The sequence below is a fragment of the Tiliqua scincoides genome, chromosome 4 (assembly GCF_035046505.1).
Source record: "Tiliqua scincoides isolate rTilSci1 chromosome 4, rTilSci1.hap2, whole genome shotgun sequence".
Classification (NCBI taxonomy): Eukaryota; Metazoa; Chordata; class Lepidosauria; order Squamata; family Scincidae; genus Tiliqua; species Tiliqua scincoides.
The window spans coordinates 137,585,681-137,603,375 of NC_089824.1; the positions used below are offsets into that span (position 1 = coordinate 137,585,681).

At 44.4% G+C, this 17,695-nt stretch overlaps 1 protein-coding gene across 1 annotated transcript in view; it reads left to right on the forward strand.

Moving 5' to 3' along the window:
* The window catches only part of LOC136648455 (uncharacterized), a 238,375-nt gene extending 221,689 nt beyond the window's left edge, over positions 1–16,686 (forward strand). The window contains exons 5-6 of the mRNA XM_066624567.1: positions 11,697–11,902; positions 16,548–16,686. Of these exons, the coding sequence (XP_066480664.1) occupies positions 11,697–11,902; positions 16,548–16,686 (345 nt within the window). The remainder of the gene's footprint in view (positions 1–11,696; positions 11,903–16,547) is intronic.
* Positions 16,687–17,695: the final 1,009 nt, after the last annotated feature.

A 17,695-nucleotide genomic window follows, 5' to 3' on the forward strand; every position in this document is an offset into this window, starting at 1 on the left:
GAAGCTGGACTAGATGGGCCTAAGGCCTGATCCAGTGGGGCTGTTCTTACGTTCTTATAACATGCTCAGCCCTAATCGTGGTGATTTGTGTGTGTGTCCCTCTTTAATTTTTCACACAAGGTAGGAATTTCTGTTGTACACAAGTAGAAATATTAAAAACTGCTGTCGGGGATCAGTTGAGTTATATTGGCTCCATTGAAAATTAAAGCAAGAAAATCTAATGAGTGTTGTGTAAAGGCAAAGAGAACACTGCTTTTCTAGGAATGGGAAACCACTGGAAGGAACAAGATTTTTCTCCATGATAACTTCTTCCACAGGAATTATGGAAGGGCTGGGCATGATGGGTTGAATTGCACAACATAAACAGACTTTTTCTTGCAGACATCCTGTGAAACACGAGCATTCTTCCATAGAAGAAGAAATGTGTATATAATTTAATTACTTGATAGGCTATCATGCATAATTGCTAATCAGGCTCAGACATTCTTGCAGAGTTACAAAGGCAAGAGAAATATCCACTCGGGTCAGAGCTTGAAAGCATCAAGGGCTGGTGAATATCACTGTGTATGATCCCATGCTCGTAGTACGTAATAAATTGTGCTTGCAGATCCATTTATGGGCAAAATGCAGTTTGCCTTGCTTCGAGGGCTTTTTTCCCACATTAGTGTTGTTAATCCTTAGTTGACTATCAGTTTAAAGGCTTGAGTTGTCCTTTGGAACGATCCCAAAACAATATTTTGCAGAACTGAACTCACACATGCACACTTTTGTATTTCAAATGGTAATGGCCAGAAAGGTTTGTTACCGAGATGTTTTTTGTATGGAAAAGGAAATAACTGACTGCACAATCCCATGCATGTCTTCTCGGAAGTAAGCCTCATGGAGTTCAAAATTTTATTTATTTATTTATTTACAAGTAATATTCTATTTATTTATTTGCAAAAACTTGATCCTTTTATCATAATGAGGCAGCCCTAACGAATAGCCTCAAGGCTTGAGGGGCTTAGTTATGTGACCCAGACTCAGTTGCAATCCCACTCAGCCCCACACCTGGGGCAAAGGTCTGCTATGCCACCACCACAGTGTGAAGTCACCCTCCCCACTCATCTGGAAATAAACGGAGCCTCGCGCGACTCCAGATCCGACCGGAGAAGCCTCCTAAGGCAGTGTTTCTCAAACTGTGGGTCAGGACCCACTAGGTGGGTTGTGAGCCAATATCAGATGGGTCCCCATTCAATATTTTATTTTTAGTATATTAGACTTGATGCTACCATTGTATGTGTCTGCATTTGGGGAGTTACAGTCCTGTACTTTTAATAGGCTATGTATATTCTTTTAACAATGATAGTCAATGGGACTTCCTCCTGGGTAATTGTGGGTAGGATTGCAACCTAACATTGTTAAAAATGTTCTTGCTTGATGATGTCACTTCCAATCATGACATCACTTCCAGTGGGTGCTGAAAGATTATCATTCTAAAAAATGGGTCCTGATGCTTAATGTGTGAGAACCACGGTCCTAAGTTTTTCTTGCAGACTTAAACTGTGATTTCAGCAAACCGGAAGCACAGTTTCTGACCACGTCAGGACCACCTTCCTGCACGGTCCTAAAGGCGCACGGACTCAGTGCCTGGGGCATTTGCCCTGTTCACAAAGCACTAGGTCCGCTGCTGCCCAGACTCACCTGCCCCCTCTACCTTGACTGACTGACTTGGAAAAAAACACACCAGAAAAAAGATACTCAAACATTTCTCTCCCTATATTTACACTAGTTTGCAAATTGACCATGTTATCCCAAGTTTTGCTCATCATTCATGAGAATGCAGCCGTTTTCAGACTATTCAGGTAATCAGAGTGTTTGGCGCACTGGCGTTCCTGGAGGGGGAGCAAAATCTTTCAGGTACCTAAACACCTGTATCAAGCAGCCCCTTCACCTCATCTTTAGAGCCATTCCTGGCTGCAAAAGCAAAGTGGAGAAGACACCTCTGCTTTGCTTTTGCAACAGTGTGAATGGCTGTGAAGAGGAGGGGCGGAGGCCACTTCACACAGGTGTTCAGGTGCCTGAAAAATTTATCATTTCTCCTCTCCCAGGAACACCAGTGGTTTGGCAGATTTTGCCTACCAAATATCAGCTTTCTATTCTAAAAGTACCTACACAGTTTTTATATAACTATGATCGAGTAAGTGAAACCCATCACCCTGATATATTGTGGTTAAGCAGTGAGTGGCAAAGTAATGCCCCTGGAGAGAACCATTTTTTTCCTAACTGAAAGTGGACACTGTCCTGCAAAAACTGGACAATTTTAGGTCGAAGGCATTTCTGTGACTTTTTTCAAAAGTAACTTTCCAGCACATGTGGTTTCAATATATTTTTGCAAGCGTGGTGGCAAAAAGGGATAGAACAAAACCAGAAGCCAAAGTGAGGATACAACACAATTTGTCAGATCTTGTGACTTCCAAGCCCAATTCAGAAATCTTAAAAGCAAATGTTGCTTCCCCTGCTGGGGTTAAGAGGCCAGAATAAAAACAACAGGGTGCATACGTCATCTATTGTGGTTTTGCACCCCTGTGAGTAACTATTAGATGCAGACTACTTGCCAGTCTCCAATTCTTGGTACGTGGTGCTCATTATTGAAGAATTTATCCATGGTCTGATGTTGACCAAAAATATTTTCTGAAGGAAAAGTATTGTGTTTGCAATTTGACATATTGGTCGATTCCTCAGATCCACCGAAACACTTCTGAGGTTAATCAGAGATCTATATATTGAAAGTTGGTGGCATTTGTTTTGTGACTCTGGCTTGTCCTTATTCTGTTTTCTTCTTTGTCATTATCAGTCTTACTTGCTCACAAGTGAACTAAAATAGGGGTGAACATAGAATGGGAGTGCCTGTGGTTCAAGTCTTTTGGTATAGGTTTCATTGATAATCATAGCCAAGTTCTCCAAAAGCTATACTAATACATTTTTTATTTAATTTATGTCTGTATTTTGGACCTTTAGAACCCTCCAGACTGAGGCTTCTGAGATGCCTTAGCATTCTGAAAAGGATGCTAACACATCAATCCTAACTAATGGCCATGGTGATACATTCCACAGTGACAGCAGTTCCAGCAGCACTCCTGCTCACTGTGAAGCACTGTCACTGTGAAGCACAGAGCCACTGGCACAAATAGCCAAAGGTCTAGTGTCCATGCCTGTGGCTCCCAGAGACTGCACCAGGGTCAGTAGGTTGGTGGTAGGGAGGGAAAGAGAAGGGGATATTCTGGGGCAGGAGGCAGCGAGCAGGCTGGAAGGGGTAGATCTCAGCTGCCACACTGAATCTTTTCCCTAATTTTCTAGCCTACTTTGCCCCCTTGCTGTCCTTGGATTTATGCCAGTTTTATAGCTGGTATGGGTCCAAGGAGACCCACAGGCAGCCAGAAGGCCTACCCAGAAGTAATTTATTTACTTAACTCTGGTTGGCCTTCTGAGTGCCCCACCACCCTAGCATGCACTCTATTGGTGTGGCTGCATGCTATGGTATGGTGGGGCATAGGATCAGGCTGTTAGTCTCCTTTGCAAAATCCTTGATTCAGTTTTTGTTCATACTACTGATGTTTAAAGATGCTTAAGCCCTGACAACATCTGATATCTCCACCCCAACATAATGGAGTTGTGTGAAGCTAGATGGTAACTAGAGGCCTTGCTCTCAAGATAGCTGTGATCCAAACATTTGGTGAGTATCTTTATTCAGATGCCATCCATCGTTGAAACAGTCAACATGAAACCTTAAATCCACCAGCAGTCATCTCACGACAATGGCAATTTGGGCCCCATCATGTGGATTTCATTTTCTCCTTTGCTTCTCCCAAACCTTGTGAAACACCTGAAAACTTAATTTTGCTTGTGTGATGATGATGGCAAGGATTGCTGGATGCCCTGGCAGGAACTGGAGGAGTGAGGAGGATTTCTGTAAAAATTGCCATAATTTTATTGCTTTATAGAAATGCTGTGTTTGGGACAGGACAGTGCTTTTCCAAGTATACTGAACGATTGCAACAAATTATCTGGAGAACCAGCCAAACGGGAAATGAAAAACCCTAGAAACACGAGCCCCAAACCAACTGGCAGTTGATAAGATCACAATACAAGCCAAGATAGAAAAGAAAAAAGGAATATCAAAAGTAGAACAAAGAAAGTAATGCTGGGGGGGGGGAGGGATGAAGCTGCTTCAACCAGAAAAGGCCGGGCAATAGCTGCATCTAATAGAAGCTCTTCTGTCCTCGGAGGCAGCATATCGTTTACTTAAGATACTTTAAGAAAGGCATTCATTTATCATAAAAAACGATATGGGGTATCATGCAGACCAGCTGTGAGTCTCGCCAAGGGTAAAACAGACAGTATAAATTGTGTCCAAGTGTCAAGGGAGAAAGGGTCACGACTCTTCCGGTGCAGCAAAACAGTCCACCAGGCATTTAAAAAAAAAACACAACACCACAAAACAAAATCAGTGAATAGAGAGTTTTGTACAATTCCAACTAATTCATGTGAAGAGCACAAATCTAATTGCACACACCTCAGGGCATCCGAAGACAAAGGCACTGTCTTCTTGCACTAACCAGAAACTGCCGGGTTTCACATGCAATTGGAAGCCAAAATTAGAAGTCTACAGATTAGGATGTATTGAACGAATGCCATGATACAGTACAAACTTGCTGACACTCTTTTCAAAGAACATTGGAATGGAATCGTATTCTCAGCGGCTGTGCTATCAGTTTATATATCCAGAACATCCTACTCAGGATATTTCTAATATTTCAGGCAGCGGTTCCACGGGCCCATCCAGTTTTCAGTAACCCCCACTCCCCTTGTAACCTACAGGAGTTGTTTTTCCCTCCAACAAACAACCTCTTAAATAGGCATGTAGCTAGAGGACTGCACATGAAAACTCCACTTCAGGCATTCTTCTTAAAAACACCTACAGAATGTTATAAAGCGTGTTGTGTTTCAGGTGCCAGGTTAAAGGGCCCCCATTGCAAGTGACCTTTATGTTTCTCCTCGTGGTTAATTTTGATTTTAGCTCCATAACTGAATTAGTTCCAGGTCAAAATAATAGTCGTAACTAGAGGACAGTGAATGGGTTTGCAGCTGTGTTTGTTGGTTTTGGTTTTGTTTTTAGATTACCCCAACACCCGCAATAAAGACACGAGACTTCGGCTTGGATGAAAATGGGCCACTTTATTAACTTCAACTGCAGCAGGGAATAACACTGAACATCAATCGTGTGGGGCAATATGGGGGAAGCGGTCCTAGCCACCTGCCTCCCCCTACATTCTCATTGGGCGTACCACCTGGCTCGAGGCCCCAGCTGTCAATCGCCAGCTTAGGCCTTTCAACGCCACCCCCAAAGGGGGCAAGGCAGCCGGACTTCAGGCTAGCCGGCCGAGCCGCACCATCCTGTCAGTCCAGGCCAGGGGCTCGCCTGCCTGCCTCCTGGAGCCGGTCAGGCATCATGGGAGCAGTTCAGACTTACCCCTCACCCTGCTGCCTTGGATAGACACCGAGCCAAGTCCCTACCTACCCAGCCCCGCACGTACCCTGCCCACACTGGGAGTGACCAACCCAGCTTAGACTAAACTGCACCACCTGTTTGCCAGTCTGAGGTAGGCAAAAAAACGGCCAACCAAGGTCCAATCAAGCTGACCGCAAAAAATTCCTACCCGGCCCTAGAAAGCGACCAGCTAATCCCAGACTGGTTAATAGGGCGGGTGGGCGGGGTTGCCAGCCGGGAACGCTCTGAGCCTGGCTGGGGCGCGCGCTCCACTCCAGGGCTCTGGTCCCGCCTCCCCAGCTGTGGGAACCAATTGCGGCTCAAGCCTCAGCCTCTGTGCATGAGGCGGGGAGGGGGCAATCGGCTGCTAGCGCCTGATTGGCGCTAACAGCTGTTCCAGAAAGACAATTGTGATTTTTTTTTTCCTCCAGCACAGTTACATTTGAGAAATATTTTTTAATTGAGGACTCACGGAATTGTACAGTAAAGAAAGATACATAGAAGCTGACCCACTGGCTGATCTAGGGATAGTGGTAAAAACCCCATCTCAGAACTCAGTTTGGCTTTTCAAATCAGTGCCATACTGTTGGAATTTATTTGCACACGCAAGCCTTAAACCAATCATCAGTCCAGATGAGTACTTCTTTCCTGGTCTGCACTCTCATTACCTAGCAATTTTGGATATTTTATACACTCAGGGTCAGCCTTAGGAGCTGTGGGGCCCAATGCAAGACACTTTTGCAGGGGGCACCCCAATGCCGCCCCCCCCCCCACTCACCAGGATGAGCAGCAGGATGAGGCACCCGGCAGTGGTGTCACTGCTAACTACTTCTGGGAGTGTGGTTGATTTCAAGCCAATCAGACCCAGGGGCAGGTAGGAGAGAGGATCATCCAGCAGCAATGCTCTGTTCACTGTGCTCTCCTTCCAACACCTCATCATAAAGGATTACATGCTGGTGCATCAGCAATACAGTGAGGTGCTGGCTATGGGCACTCAGCTCACTGTCCCAGCAGAGGGCCTCTCCATGCACAGAGTTCAATTTGGCCAAATTGGTAAAATTGCCTTAAGAACGACCCTGTACACCAGCCGTTTTCAACCACTGTGCCATGGCACACTAGTGTGCCGCGAGTGGTCCACAGGTGTGCCACAGGAATTTGGGGGAAGATCATTTATTAGTAGGGCCAATGGGGATGTGAGCCCTCCACTAGCAGCATGGTATGCCTTGTCAATTGTCAAAAACCTGATGGTGTGCCTTGACCATTTTAGTGCCTTGTCAGTGTGCCACGAGATGAAAAAGATTGAAAATCACCTCTGTACACACTACCTTTTGATATTATTTTGCTCACGCTTCCTTCACTGATGGGAAATTCAGAAACACCATCAGAATGTAAGACCCTTTCAAGATGAGTCCAAGGTCCCATTTAGTCTAGTATCTTGGTTCCAGCCATGGCAAACCCAGGGAACAAAACATTTTAAACTCCCCCCCTCCCGTGGTCTCCCCAGGCCTCGTGAAACCAGACTGTGAATAGACTGCAAAAACCAGGAGTACCTCAGGTCTTCAGGAGTCTTTTTGAGGCATGGCTTCCCTGAGACTAAGTAGGCCATTTTTTTTTGCCTCAGGTCTACCATTGGGGGTGGGGTTGGACCTTCTCAAGGCATGGTACCCTGGGCAATGTATCCTCTCCCCCCTAGCTATGCTGCTGCCCCATCCTTGTGCCAGTTGCGCTCTCTCTCTCTCTCTCCTCCCCTCCCATGCTTATCTCTCCCCCCACTCTTGCACCATTTGCTCCCTTTTTTCTCTCACCCCGCTCCAATCTCTCTTTCCCTCCCTTTGCACTGATCTCTCCTTTTTCTTTTACCTTCAGCTTCTAATGCTTCCTCCTCCAAGTCCTGGTTGCCTTTTCAAACTCTCATTATTACCCCGGTAGGAGACAGTTCTATGATTCTTCTGTGAACAAAAAAACTCTTTTGTTTGGGTTACTTTAAAATGTGCTGTGGGCTAATTTCTTTGGATTCTCCTAATTTTAGCATTATAACACAGCTCTTTCTCTTTTACTTTGTACAAATTAATGCATGATATATTGCTGGATGCATTCAGACAGCAAAAGTTGGATTGGAGAGTGCCTGCTGTGCAGGCAGAAGGTCATAGGTTCTATCTTTGGTGTGGCCAGGTTGGGCTGAGAAAGGATCTATTTCTAAATCTAGAGCTGCTGCTGGTCAGTGTTGACAGTACTGAACTAAATAATGAACCAAAGACCTGACTCAGTACATGATAGCTTTTTATTTGCCGAAATGATGGTACACTATTTCAGGCAATTGTGTGACTCTCAGCCCAATCCTATGCCAACTGGGCACTGGTGTTAAAGTGCATTTACTGACAGAGGCTACTTTACAGCAGTCATAAAGTACAGTCACACCTGGGCACACCTGGGAGACCCAATGCTGGGCTTTGCCCCTGGTTCTCAGCAACCTGGCACTGGCAACAAGGACTGTGAGATCAGCACCCCAGAGTTCCTTCTACCAACTGAGCAGGAGACATGAATGGTGAGATAAGATGGGAGCAACGGCCAAGAGGGAGGAGACAGCACAATGCTGACTTGGCCACTCTTGCCTCTGATGGCATCTCTGAACACCTGAGGAAGTGGGGATCCTGTCCTGCTTGGTTGCCGTGCAGCAGCACCCAAGTATTACTACCCATCTTGCTCACTGTCCATGTCTCCACTGGGATTTACTGATCTGCCTCCAAGTAGACTCCCACCTTCAGAGTTTAGAAGATCTCTAGATTGCCAGTCTGGCAATCCCATGGCAACAAACTGAGTTTTCTGGAGTGTAAGAAGTAAAGGGTCACTGTAAGGGGTAAGAAGTACGCTTTTTGTAGATAAGTGTTATGTGCTAATAGCTGAGATGTTTGTTCAGTCAAAGGCTCAATTGCTGCCCTCCTCCTTGGACCACGAGGCAGAATGTGACAGTCTCTTTAAAATGAAACCTGATTCATGATGAGAGAGTCCCTCTTTTGGTGATGTTTAGTCTGCTGGGCAGAACATAGCCCCATTGGTGCATAGCATACTATTTTTTTATTCTGGCTGGTAGAAGTTTCCTGGTGTCCTCGCACTGTATACTGAATATTATTTAGTATTTACTTCATAGGTTATCTGTACAAACGTTACTACATGCAGGTTAAATGTGTTTTAAAGGCCAATTGCCTGCAACCCATGTTTAATCCTAACCATGGGTTATGCATATTTTCACCCCACTGGTATTTTTCTCTAATCGCAGTGTGAGTCAAATCACCTATCAGGAGCACGGATGTGAGCTGCAGTCGTGTGGCTGTGCTTGGCAGCAGAGCCATAGAGCTGTAATCCCACGATAGCTAAATGTTCTCTGTTTTCCAAAAAGCTCTTATTTAGTGACATTTCTCATGGCATTGTTATTATTATTATTTGTTTACAATTGCATAGCAACACAGTCCTTGGAATAACTTTTTCAAGATAGGAGGCAGAGTTTGGTGACACCCACTGAGACAAAGGCTACCTGTTTAAACGTTAAATGGACTTAAAATTGTAATACACATGCGCGCATACATGTGAATGTTAAGCAGAGATGAAGGCCACAGAGCACATTTAGATCCCAGCGGTCTCCTCATCAGTGGTTAGTCCTTAACTTTTTTTTTTTAACTTGGGACAAAAATGACAGGCAAGTGAGTGTGGAAATGTGCTTGACCTTCTTGAACTGTCCCTTCCTCAATCCTTCACAATCATAAAGCTTGCTAAAAGGAAAGCATCTTCTTTCTTCTGCTGCCTTTGCTCCACTGTGCATCTAGCGGCACACAATAGGGTACCATTTCATCCCACTCCAAGCTTTCAAACCAAAGAAATCTCCTGGTACATACGATCTGTTATATAGTGGGTCTATGTGAATAAAGGAAGGTGTAATGATAACAGCTCAATACGTTTATCCCATCTTCAGAACAGAATCTAGCAAAATACAAGGCAAACCCCTGGCTTTTTTATAACCTTTAACTCCGCCCAGACTTCCCGTGATCGGTGCAATTGAAACCTTAACTAGAGGGCCAATCGGATGGTAGGATTTTGATCCATCACCCGATTGGCCAAAACTTACATTAACTAGAGGGCCAATCGGATGTAGGATTTTGATCCATCACCCAATTGGCCAGCCATAAGTCTGGGCCAATCAGTTATGCAGGATTTTGATCCTGCATAACTTACATACATAACACTATCCATACCCCAAGACTACAGGCCACAGATGGAACTCGGGGTTTCAGGAATAGATCTAGGGAGGATGTTGAAAGGCCCACTCAACCATCCAAACCCCAGACATCTCAATACAGAATCTAATTATTTGCCCAGTTCTTCAGTGGGATGCAACTTTAGGGAATCCAGAACTATCCGCTGCCTAGCTGGTAAGCAGGAGGAGCTGGAAGGGCTGCAAATTGCATGTGAGACAGTCAATAAGCTGGGGAGAAGGGTTAACTAGGGCAATGAATAGCTTACAAACTTACTCTGTGTGTTTGTTTTAGATTAAATAATCAGGATATTATTATTTCAGCATAGGTTAGGAGGTGTAAGGAGCATAACTCAGAGTAAGAGGACTTATGTCCCCTTACACTGAGTAATGCCCCAGCCACCTCAATGGATCTACTCAGATCTGCACTAGCAATCCAAGTAGCCCAGTGTAATGCCAGGCTTCTTGGAATGGGAGTTAGGATCTGGCCTATGTGCCAGAGGCTGGTTCCACCACCCTCCCAGACCCATTTCGCCCACCAGCCTGCCTGCCTTCCCCCCCACCCCAAAACACCCCTATTCCACCCTCCCAAAACTCCCCACACCAGCTGCCCTCAGCTAGTGCAAACTCACTGGGTTTGGGCAGTGCAGAGGTTGAACATGACCTCTGCAGCCCAGTAATGTATTTGTGCTGACCCAGCCAATAATCTTGGAGGCACAAACATGCCTTACAGCATATTTGTGACACTCCCAGGCTGGTACAACAGACTTGCACCAGCCCAAAGGAGAGTTGGGGTTGTGTCCTTAGTTTTCTTTGTTAGGGTCCTCAGTTACAGTTCATAGTTAAAAATCTTCATATCAAGTGCTTACAGAGTGCTTACAGTGCCTACATATCAATGGCCTCTGTTATGATAGCTGTATGACCTTCAGTAGTACTGTGTCATTTTATTTATAGCTTGACATAGGATGCTTCCTTAACTTCCGCTTTCTGAAAAAAACTGAGGCTCTATCCATTTTTTGCAGTGATGTAGCTACCAGTGATGTCACCTTTTGGGACAGCATTTTTTTCCCCCTGGTAACTTAGAGGAGTGGCATGACTTGTGGGGCTCAGGATGGTGCAGAATTTCCCCATACTCATCAGCTGGTCATTGATACTGGACTCCTGATAGGCAACAGGAGAGGAGCAGCGCCTACTCTTGGGCCCATCTTGCTCCTTCCATAAGACACCTGGCTATAGCGACTTCTTTTTCAGCATTGTGGGCCAGTGTCGCATTTTCTGAGCTCTGAAGAATGGTTATTGCCTTCATTCCTTCTCCCACTCGTATGTCTTACAACACTCAGTGAATTTACAGTGGTGAAATAATGCCAATATATTCCAGCTGAAATCCAGATGTAGGTTCAAGCCAAGCCGTTTTTATACGTATAAATGAAAATTACTCAAGCCAAAGACAGGTTTATGAAGGCATGAGCATAGAAATTGGGCCCTCTTAAGTCTTTATCTGGGATGACGCACTTTCCCTGTTAGTGTCTGACAGAATGAAGATTCAGAGCATTAATGTGCAGTGTCTGGACCTCGGCATGTTACAGGTAGCTAGCTCAGTGCCATTCTACATCAGTGGAATGCCTTCCGTCATGTCTTAATCTTTAAAATTTCCAAGTATCTCATATGCAAGCCAGAGTTAAGGTTTCGTGCATCCTCCTGCTAGAAAAGCATTGCTTGAGACTGGTGAACAAGAGGTTATTTTCTTTAACCACTTTGTTAGAATCAAGCAAGTTTTCTACAACTGTATATTTATGGTTAGAAGGGAATCATTCCTTAGGGTGCCCTGCTCTGAACTATTAGCAGCTAATGTTCATAGTTTGACAGTCTGAAGTCACTTGATTTTCTTCATTTTTTTCCCTTGTGTTTCTTTTTTTCCAGTATGAACTCGAGAGGAAATCACCCTGGAGAATTCTGGCGATACAATGGCACGAGTGGGTTGTCTCATGTACAATATTGGCAGGAATGATCTTGATCCCAGTATTGGTTTATCAAATGATGATTGCTTTTAAGGATCCTCCTCCCAGCCTCATCTTCCACATTGCAGCGATCTGCTTTGGGGTGCTCACCGAGATCCTTCTGACCAAGTGAGTGAAAACACGGTGTCCACATTTTCTCTGGTCATTTTGTAAGTGCCAGACAGTGAGGCTGGCTGGTTTGCTTTTGAGACTCATCAACATTGAGAATGTTCTTCCTGCAAAGATTTTGCCAGCAGATTAAATAACAGGTCTGTTAGCCTGAATGTTACCGAGTATCATTAAGGTTGCACGTCTGTGCTTGTTTATGTTCTTTTCTTTTTTAAACAAACCCAATGTTCAACTTTTTTTTTCAATTTTTCTTTGTCTCAGTTGGGTCCACCCAGCAAAGAAAAGAGAATAATGTTTCAGGGTTGTGTAACGAAGGGGGTTTTGTTATTGTTTTTAATGGTTTCATTATGAGGAAGGAATTAAAAATCCCTCCCAGTCAGGATTTAAAATTTCAAAGTCATTGTTTAATGCCTTTGTGTCACTGTAGAACTAATTCAGTTGTGCTGTGATGTGCACCTCCATGGTGTGCGAAACGCAGATAGGACAGAGAAGAGATTGGAAAGTTGAGTCCGCACCAGATTAGTTGGTAAAGTCTGAACTTCCTGCTCTATGCTGTTGGAGACATTCCAATTCAAGTCGAAACCTAGCCCTATATATCCAAAACACACTTAGCACCACTGCTTAAGTTGAAGCAGTGGTTCATTACACCTCCTGCTCGCAAGACTTTTCTCCCTTTCTTAGGCCTTAATCCCACATTGTGGTGACATCATCAGGAAATTATTTATGATACCATTCTCATGAGGTGGATATTTCTTATGGAAATGTCCCATGCAGTGACACCTGAGATTTTACTGTGCTGAGTAAACACTATTATTATTATTATTATTATTATTATTATTATTATTATTATTATTATTATTATTATACTTTATTTTTACCCCGTCTTTCTCCCCGAAGGGACTCAAGGCAGCTTACAAAACAAGGTTAAAAACACATTAAAAACATAGTTTAAAACAGATAAAAAATAACATATTGTAACATATTGTAAAAACAGCAGTCAGATAAAAACTAGTCAGATAAGAGCATAGCGCAGCAAATTAAAAAAGGATCAGGCCTGTAAACAGATGTTAAAAAATATTAAAAGATGTTAAGAGATGTTAAAAAGGCCAGGAACTCAGAAGGCTTATCTAAACAGAAGGGTCTTCAGGCCTTGCCAATAAGTTTCAAGAGAGGGAGCAGTTCTTAAGTCAAGGGGAAGGGAATTCCATAGTGTTGGTGCCACTACTGAGAAGGCCCTATTTCTTGCCGCTGCCCCACGTACCTCCCTAGGCTGTGGCACTTGTAAAAAGGCCTTTTCTGATTACCTAAGAGGACGGGCCAGATTGTACTGGAGTAGGCGGTCTCTGAGATACCCTGGCCCAGAGCAGTATAGGGCTTTAAAGGTCAAAACCAGCACCTTGAATTGGGCCCGGAAACGAATGGGCAGCCAGTGCAGCCGCCGGAGAAGCGGACTGACAGAGTCAAACCGCCTACCTCCAGTAACTACACGGGCCGCCGCATTCTGTACTAGTTGCAGTTTCCGAACCATCTTCAAGGGCAGCCCCACATAGAGTGTGTTACAATAATCTAGCCTCGAGGTCACCGTGGCATGGATCACTGTGGCCAGGTCTGCACGATCCACGTACTGCCGCAGCTGACGCACCAGCCAAAGCTGAGCGAAGGCCCCCCTAGCCACAGCCGCCACCTGGGAATCCAGGAGCAGCTGCGAGTCCAGGTGGACCCCCAAGCTGAGGACCTGCTCCTTCAGGGGAAGTGCAACCCCATTCAGTGCAAGCCGATACTCCAGCACCTGCATCGAGGATTTCCGAACCAGGAGAGCCTCTGTCTTATCCGGATTTAATTTCAGCTTGTTAGCCCCCATCCAGATCCTCACTGATGAGGATGTAAACACTGATGTAAACATCTTGATAATGAACAAGCTTCCTGAATTGGTGAATACCAACTGCCCTCCATGAGAGGGTGCATGCATAAGAAGTCATCCCCGGATGACTCTACCAAGTCCAAAGTGAGTATGGTAACCAAACCTCAGTCCTCTGATAGAGAAGCAATAGATGCCCGCGGAGTAGAAATCGACAGAAGCTGAAATGGGAAAAATTTTAAGCAGGGCTTCAATATTTTGGTGATCAGGGTTACCTCTCTCTCTCTCTCTCTCTCTCTCTCTCTCTCTCTACAGGAAATTACACAACACAATGAGATTTACTTCTGAGTAAACATGCATAGGATTGCGCTGTTAGGGCCCAATCCTATCCAATTTTCGAGCACAAGTATTAATATGAGATGGAAATTGGAGAAGAATTTCTAAAGCAATTTAACATTGTAGTATTCCAGTACATGTATAGTTTTTTCTTTTGATTTAAACCAGGGGTTTCCAAAACCCGGCCCACAGGCCACACCTGGCCCTCTGGAGGATTTATCTGGGCTGCACGGTTCCCCAGTCTCTTGGTGCTAAAAATAGCTCAAATGACGCACTTCCGGGTCTCCCAGCATGGGTATAAACCACATTAAGCCACTAGAGGTGCTGAATATAATGCATTGTAATGGAATAATTCCATTCCATTCCATTTGAGGTTATCAAACTGAGGCGACGCAATACCCCAGCCTGAGAAGCTCTTTCTCTGGCCCTTTAAGGGGGTGGGGGAAGGCAGTAAAGCAATCTCCAGGATCATGCAGCTGCCAGGGATGGGAGGGGTTTTTCACTTACCTGAAGCCATTGCCAGAGTCCTGGGGAGTCTTGGGAGCCCTCTGTAGGTCTCCCTGTGCGTCCAAACATCTAAAAATAGCAAAAAAAAAAGAGTCACTTCTAATTTGGTTTTTAAACTGTTTAATTTTTTTGTTTTGTGTTAGATGGTGTATTTACCTGGATAATACTGTGAGCAGCCTTGCGTATACTTTTAAACTAGAGAACAGCGGAACAGTAATTAATTTGATTTAATAAAAATAAAATGGGAAAGAGATATCTGGACATTCCAACATAGGTTGTTGCATATGCAAAATTCTTCCACATTGTTCTGATCACCCACAGCCTAAAAATCATCACAAGCAGCTGCACAGTTCCTCTTCCTAATAGAGAACTTGATGTGAAAGAAAAAGTGGTCAGTTGCTCAGAAGGTCTCCTGGAGGCCTTAGAAGACACTTTCAGTTTTTGCCTCCTGTACCTCAGACTACCTTCTGGCAAGACCAGGCCCTGCAGAGAAGCATCTTCAGGCACACAGGGCCAATATGTGCCTTGGGAATCCTGGCACAAACATAGCCCCTAATTGCATGTACTGACTCTATATGCTTACAACTGTGCAGGTCCCATTCCCTTTGTGTAGAAATCTAGGGGTAGGGTAGGCAACTGCACAGCAGCTGAGGGCGAAACGCGTTGATATGATCTCATTCCCCTCCTGAATGACTAGAGGCTTATGTTACAGTGATTTTAATTCGATCCAAACTATGTTATACATCTGTCACTGCAATAGTTCAAACAAAAGTAGATTGAATCCAAGTATGTCCAGTGTTTATATAAATGTTAGGCATAAGTACATTAGAGAACAGATAACTGTTTGAAACCTTTGACTATCCCTGGGTGCATCATAATTAATGAAACTGGACACACTTTACATAGAGATTATTTCTCTGTGCCAGGAGCAATTGCTAATTTGCCTCTTGTATTTTCCTGATTTCCTCATGTGTAACACATACATAATGCGCAGCAGTTCTATTAACTATGAGAAATTTAAACAGCCCAATCTTTCCCAGGCCTTAGGGTGGCAGATTGTATAATCCACCGCCATAGGTCCAGGACCGATGGCACAAAAGCCATGCCACTGTCATAGCTCCAGGGTTGCCAGTGCAAACAGCTGGGGCACCATGTGCACAACAGTGGCTCACAGGTTCTCTGCTAGAGCAGGTAGGTCAAGGCAGGGCAGTTTGGAGGTGGAACAGGTTGGTTCTGGGTGGAGAGTAGGCTGGGAGGGGGCAGGACAGGTAAAAGAGGACAGGAAGGGGAGGATCTCAGTGGTAGTCATGCATGTCAAGATCCTATCCCCCTTTCCTCACCCTGAGCCGACCATTCAGTCTCTTCAGTTTTACACCAGCTAGATAGCTGGCGTAGGTCCACGGAGATCCACTGAAGGTCAGGCGGCTACAGGGAAGTAAGTGACAAAGATTTTTACTTACCTCTCCTGGACCGTTTGCTTGTACGCATCCCAACAGCATGTACTGCACACTCCGTCAGAGTCACTGTCTGCTTTTCGGCTGGCAGGAGATAGGAGTCAGTCCTAAAATCATTACTACCATGATGCTTTTCCACAACCTCTGCACAAATTGTCCATCCTTTTATTATCTCCATGTCTCGTTTCCAGAAGGGAAGCCTCACGAGCTTCTGTGCTTTCCACAAGCTTCAGACTGTACCTGAGGATGGAAGTATATCCACGATAAAAATCCCATCTCCGTTCCACTTGATCTTAAATCAAAAGGCCCCACGCTGACATGAGCCTCTCGAGGCTGTGATGGTCACCATTAAAATGTTGACATTTACTGTTTGAAACTAATTTGCGTTGCCGCGAAATTGCAGGTCTGCCCTGTAAATAAGTGTCGCTAACATGAATTATCTTCAGACACTTAATGTCAGAGTTTTAATGATGGCCCCACTCTGTTTTAGGTGCCTGCAATTTGGTGGCAGCACCGGAGCAGGACAAGCAGTCGGGTCGGGCTTTAATGAAGTGTTGGAACAAATGAGGAAAGAAGACGAAAATGAAACACAAGAAGGTGGAGCGGGGGGGGGGGGACAAGCTCAGTGACTTAGTCCTCAGAAACAAGTCTGAATTTCAATAAGTATTTGAAATATTATGTATTCACTCAGGCAGGCACAAAGGGAAGAAAATGCTAATAATGTTTAATTCCCCTTGACTTCTAACCTTTTTAATCTGTTGTGTTGCCAGCTCAGTACTGTAAATTGGGCTGGTTTGTATTATAAAGCGAACATATGTATTGAGTCATTTCAGAACGCCTGACATTTCCACAAGCAACATTTAGGCTGGGCTTCCCCCCCCCCTCCACATTTTTCAGCACTTGACTATCATTTGCATTAATGATGAAATGCAAAATAGAACCAGGGAGGAAAGAATAATTAAAGGTAGGAGAAAATCTGAGGAGGAACGGGCAGTCCAACAGATAGGCCAACGTATATTTTTTCCCTCCTTGTTTCAATTGTTTGGTGCGTGTGTTTTTGTGGCGGGTTTTTTTTTCCTGTTTGTGTTTTTTTTTTTTTAATTTCCCCTTCTCAATAAAATGCCATTTGGAAAATTGCCTGGGGACTCCTAAATCATTAGTAAATTAAGAATCTGTTTTTAATAACATTGAACTTGTAAATAATGCATTAATTGACTAGCTTGAAAGTTAGCTTGAACGCTCGAAACTCTGGCTGCAAATGCGTGGTGAAGGAAGAATGCGGTCGGAGGAGGCGGCAGGATGAATGGAACAAATTAAATATGACAGTTGATATTTGCGAAAATGGTGAGATAATTGGAGGACACCTGCAGCTGTTTCCCAACCAAAACAACAGAAGCTGAATATGTATCCAACAGAAGTGTGTTGCATTTTCAGCTGGGCGCAGTTCTTTTTGTCCTCCTTGGGGTTTTGCAGCGCGAGTTGTGTTTGTTTGTGCCTGCCTTTTGTCAGGTCATATGACTAAACAAGCAACAAGTTGCCTCTCCATCTGATTCCACACTTTATTGGTTCTGTCAGTGTTGCATTTTCTGGGTAAAGAAAAAGAACATAAATCTTCTTTACTGAGAACTGGGAGTTCCT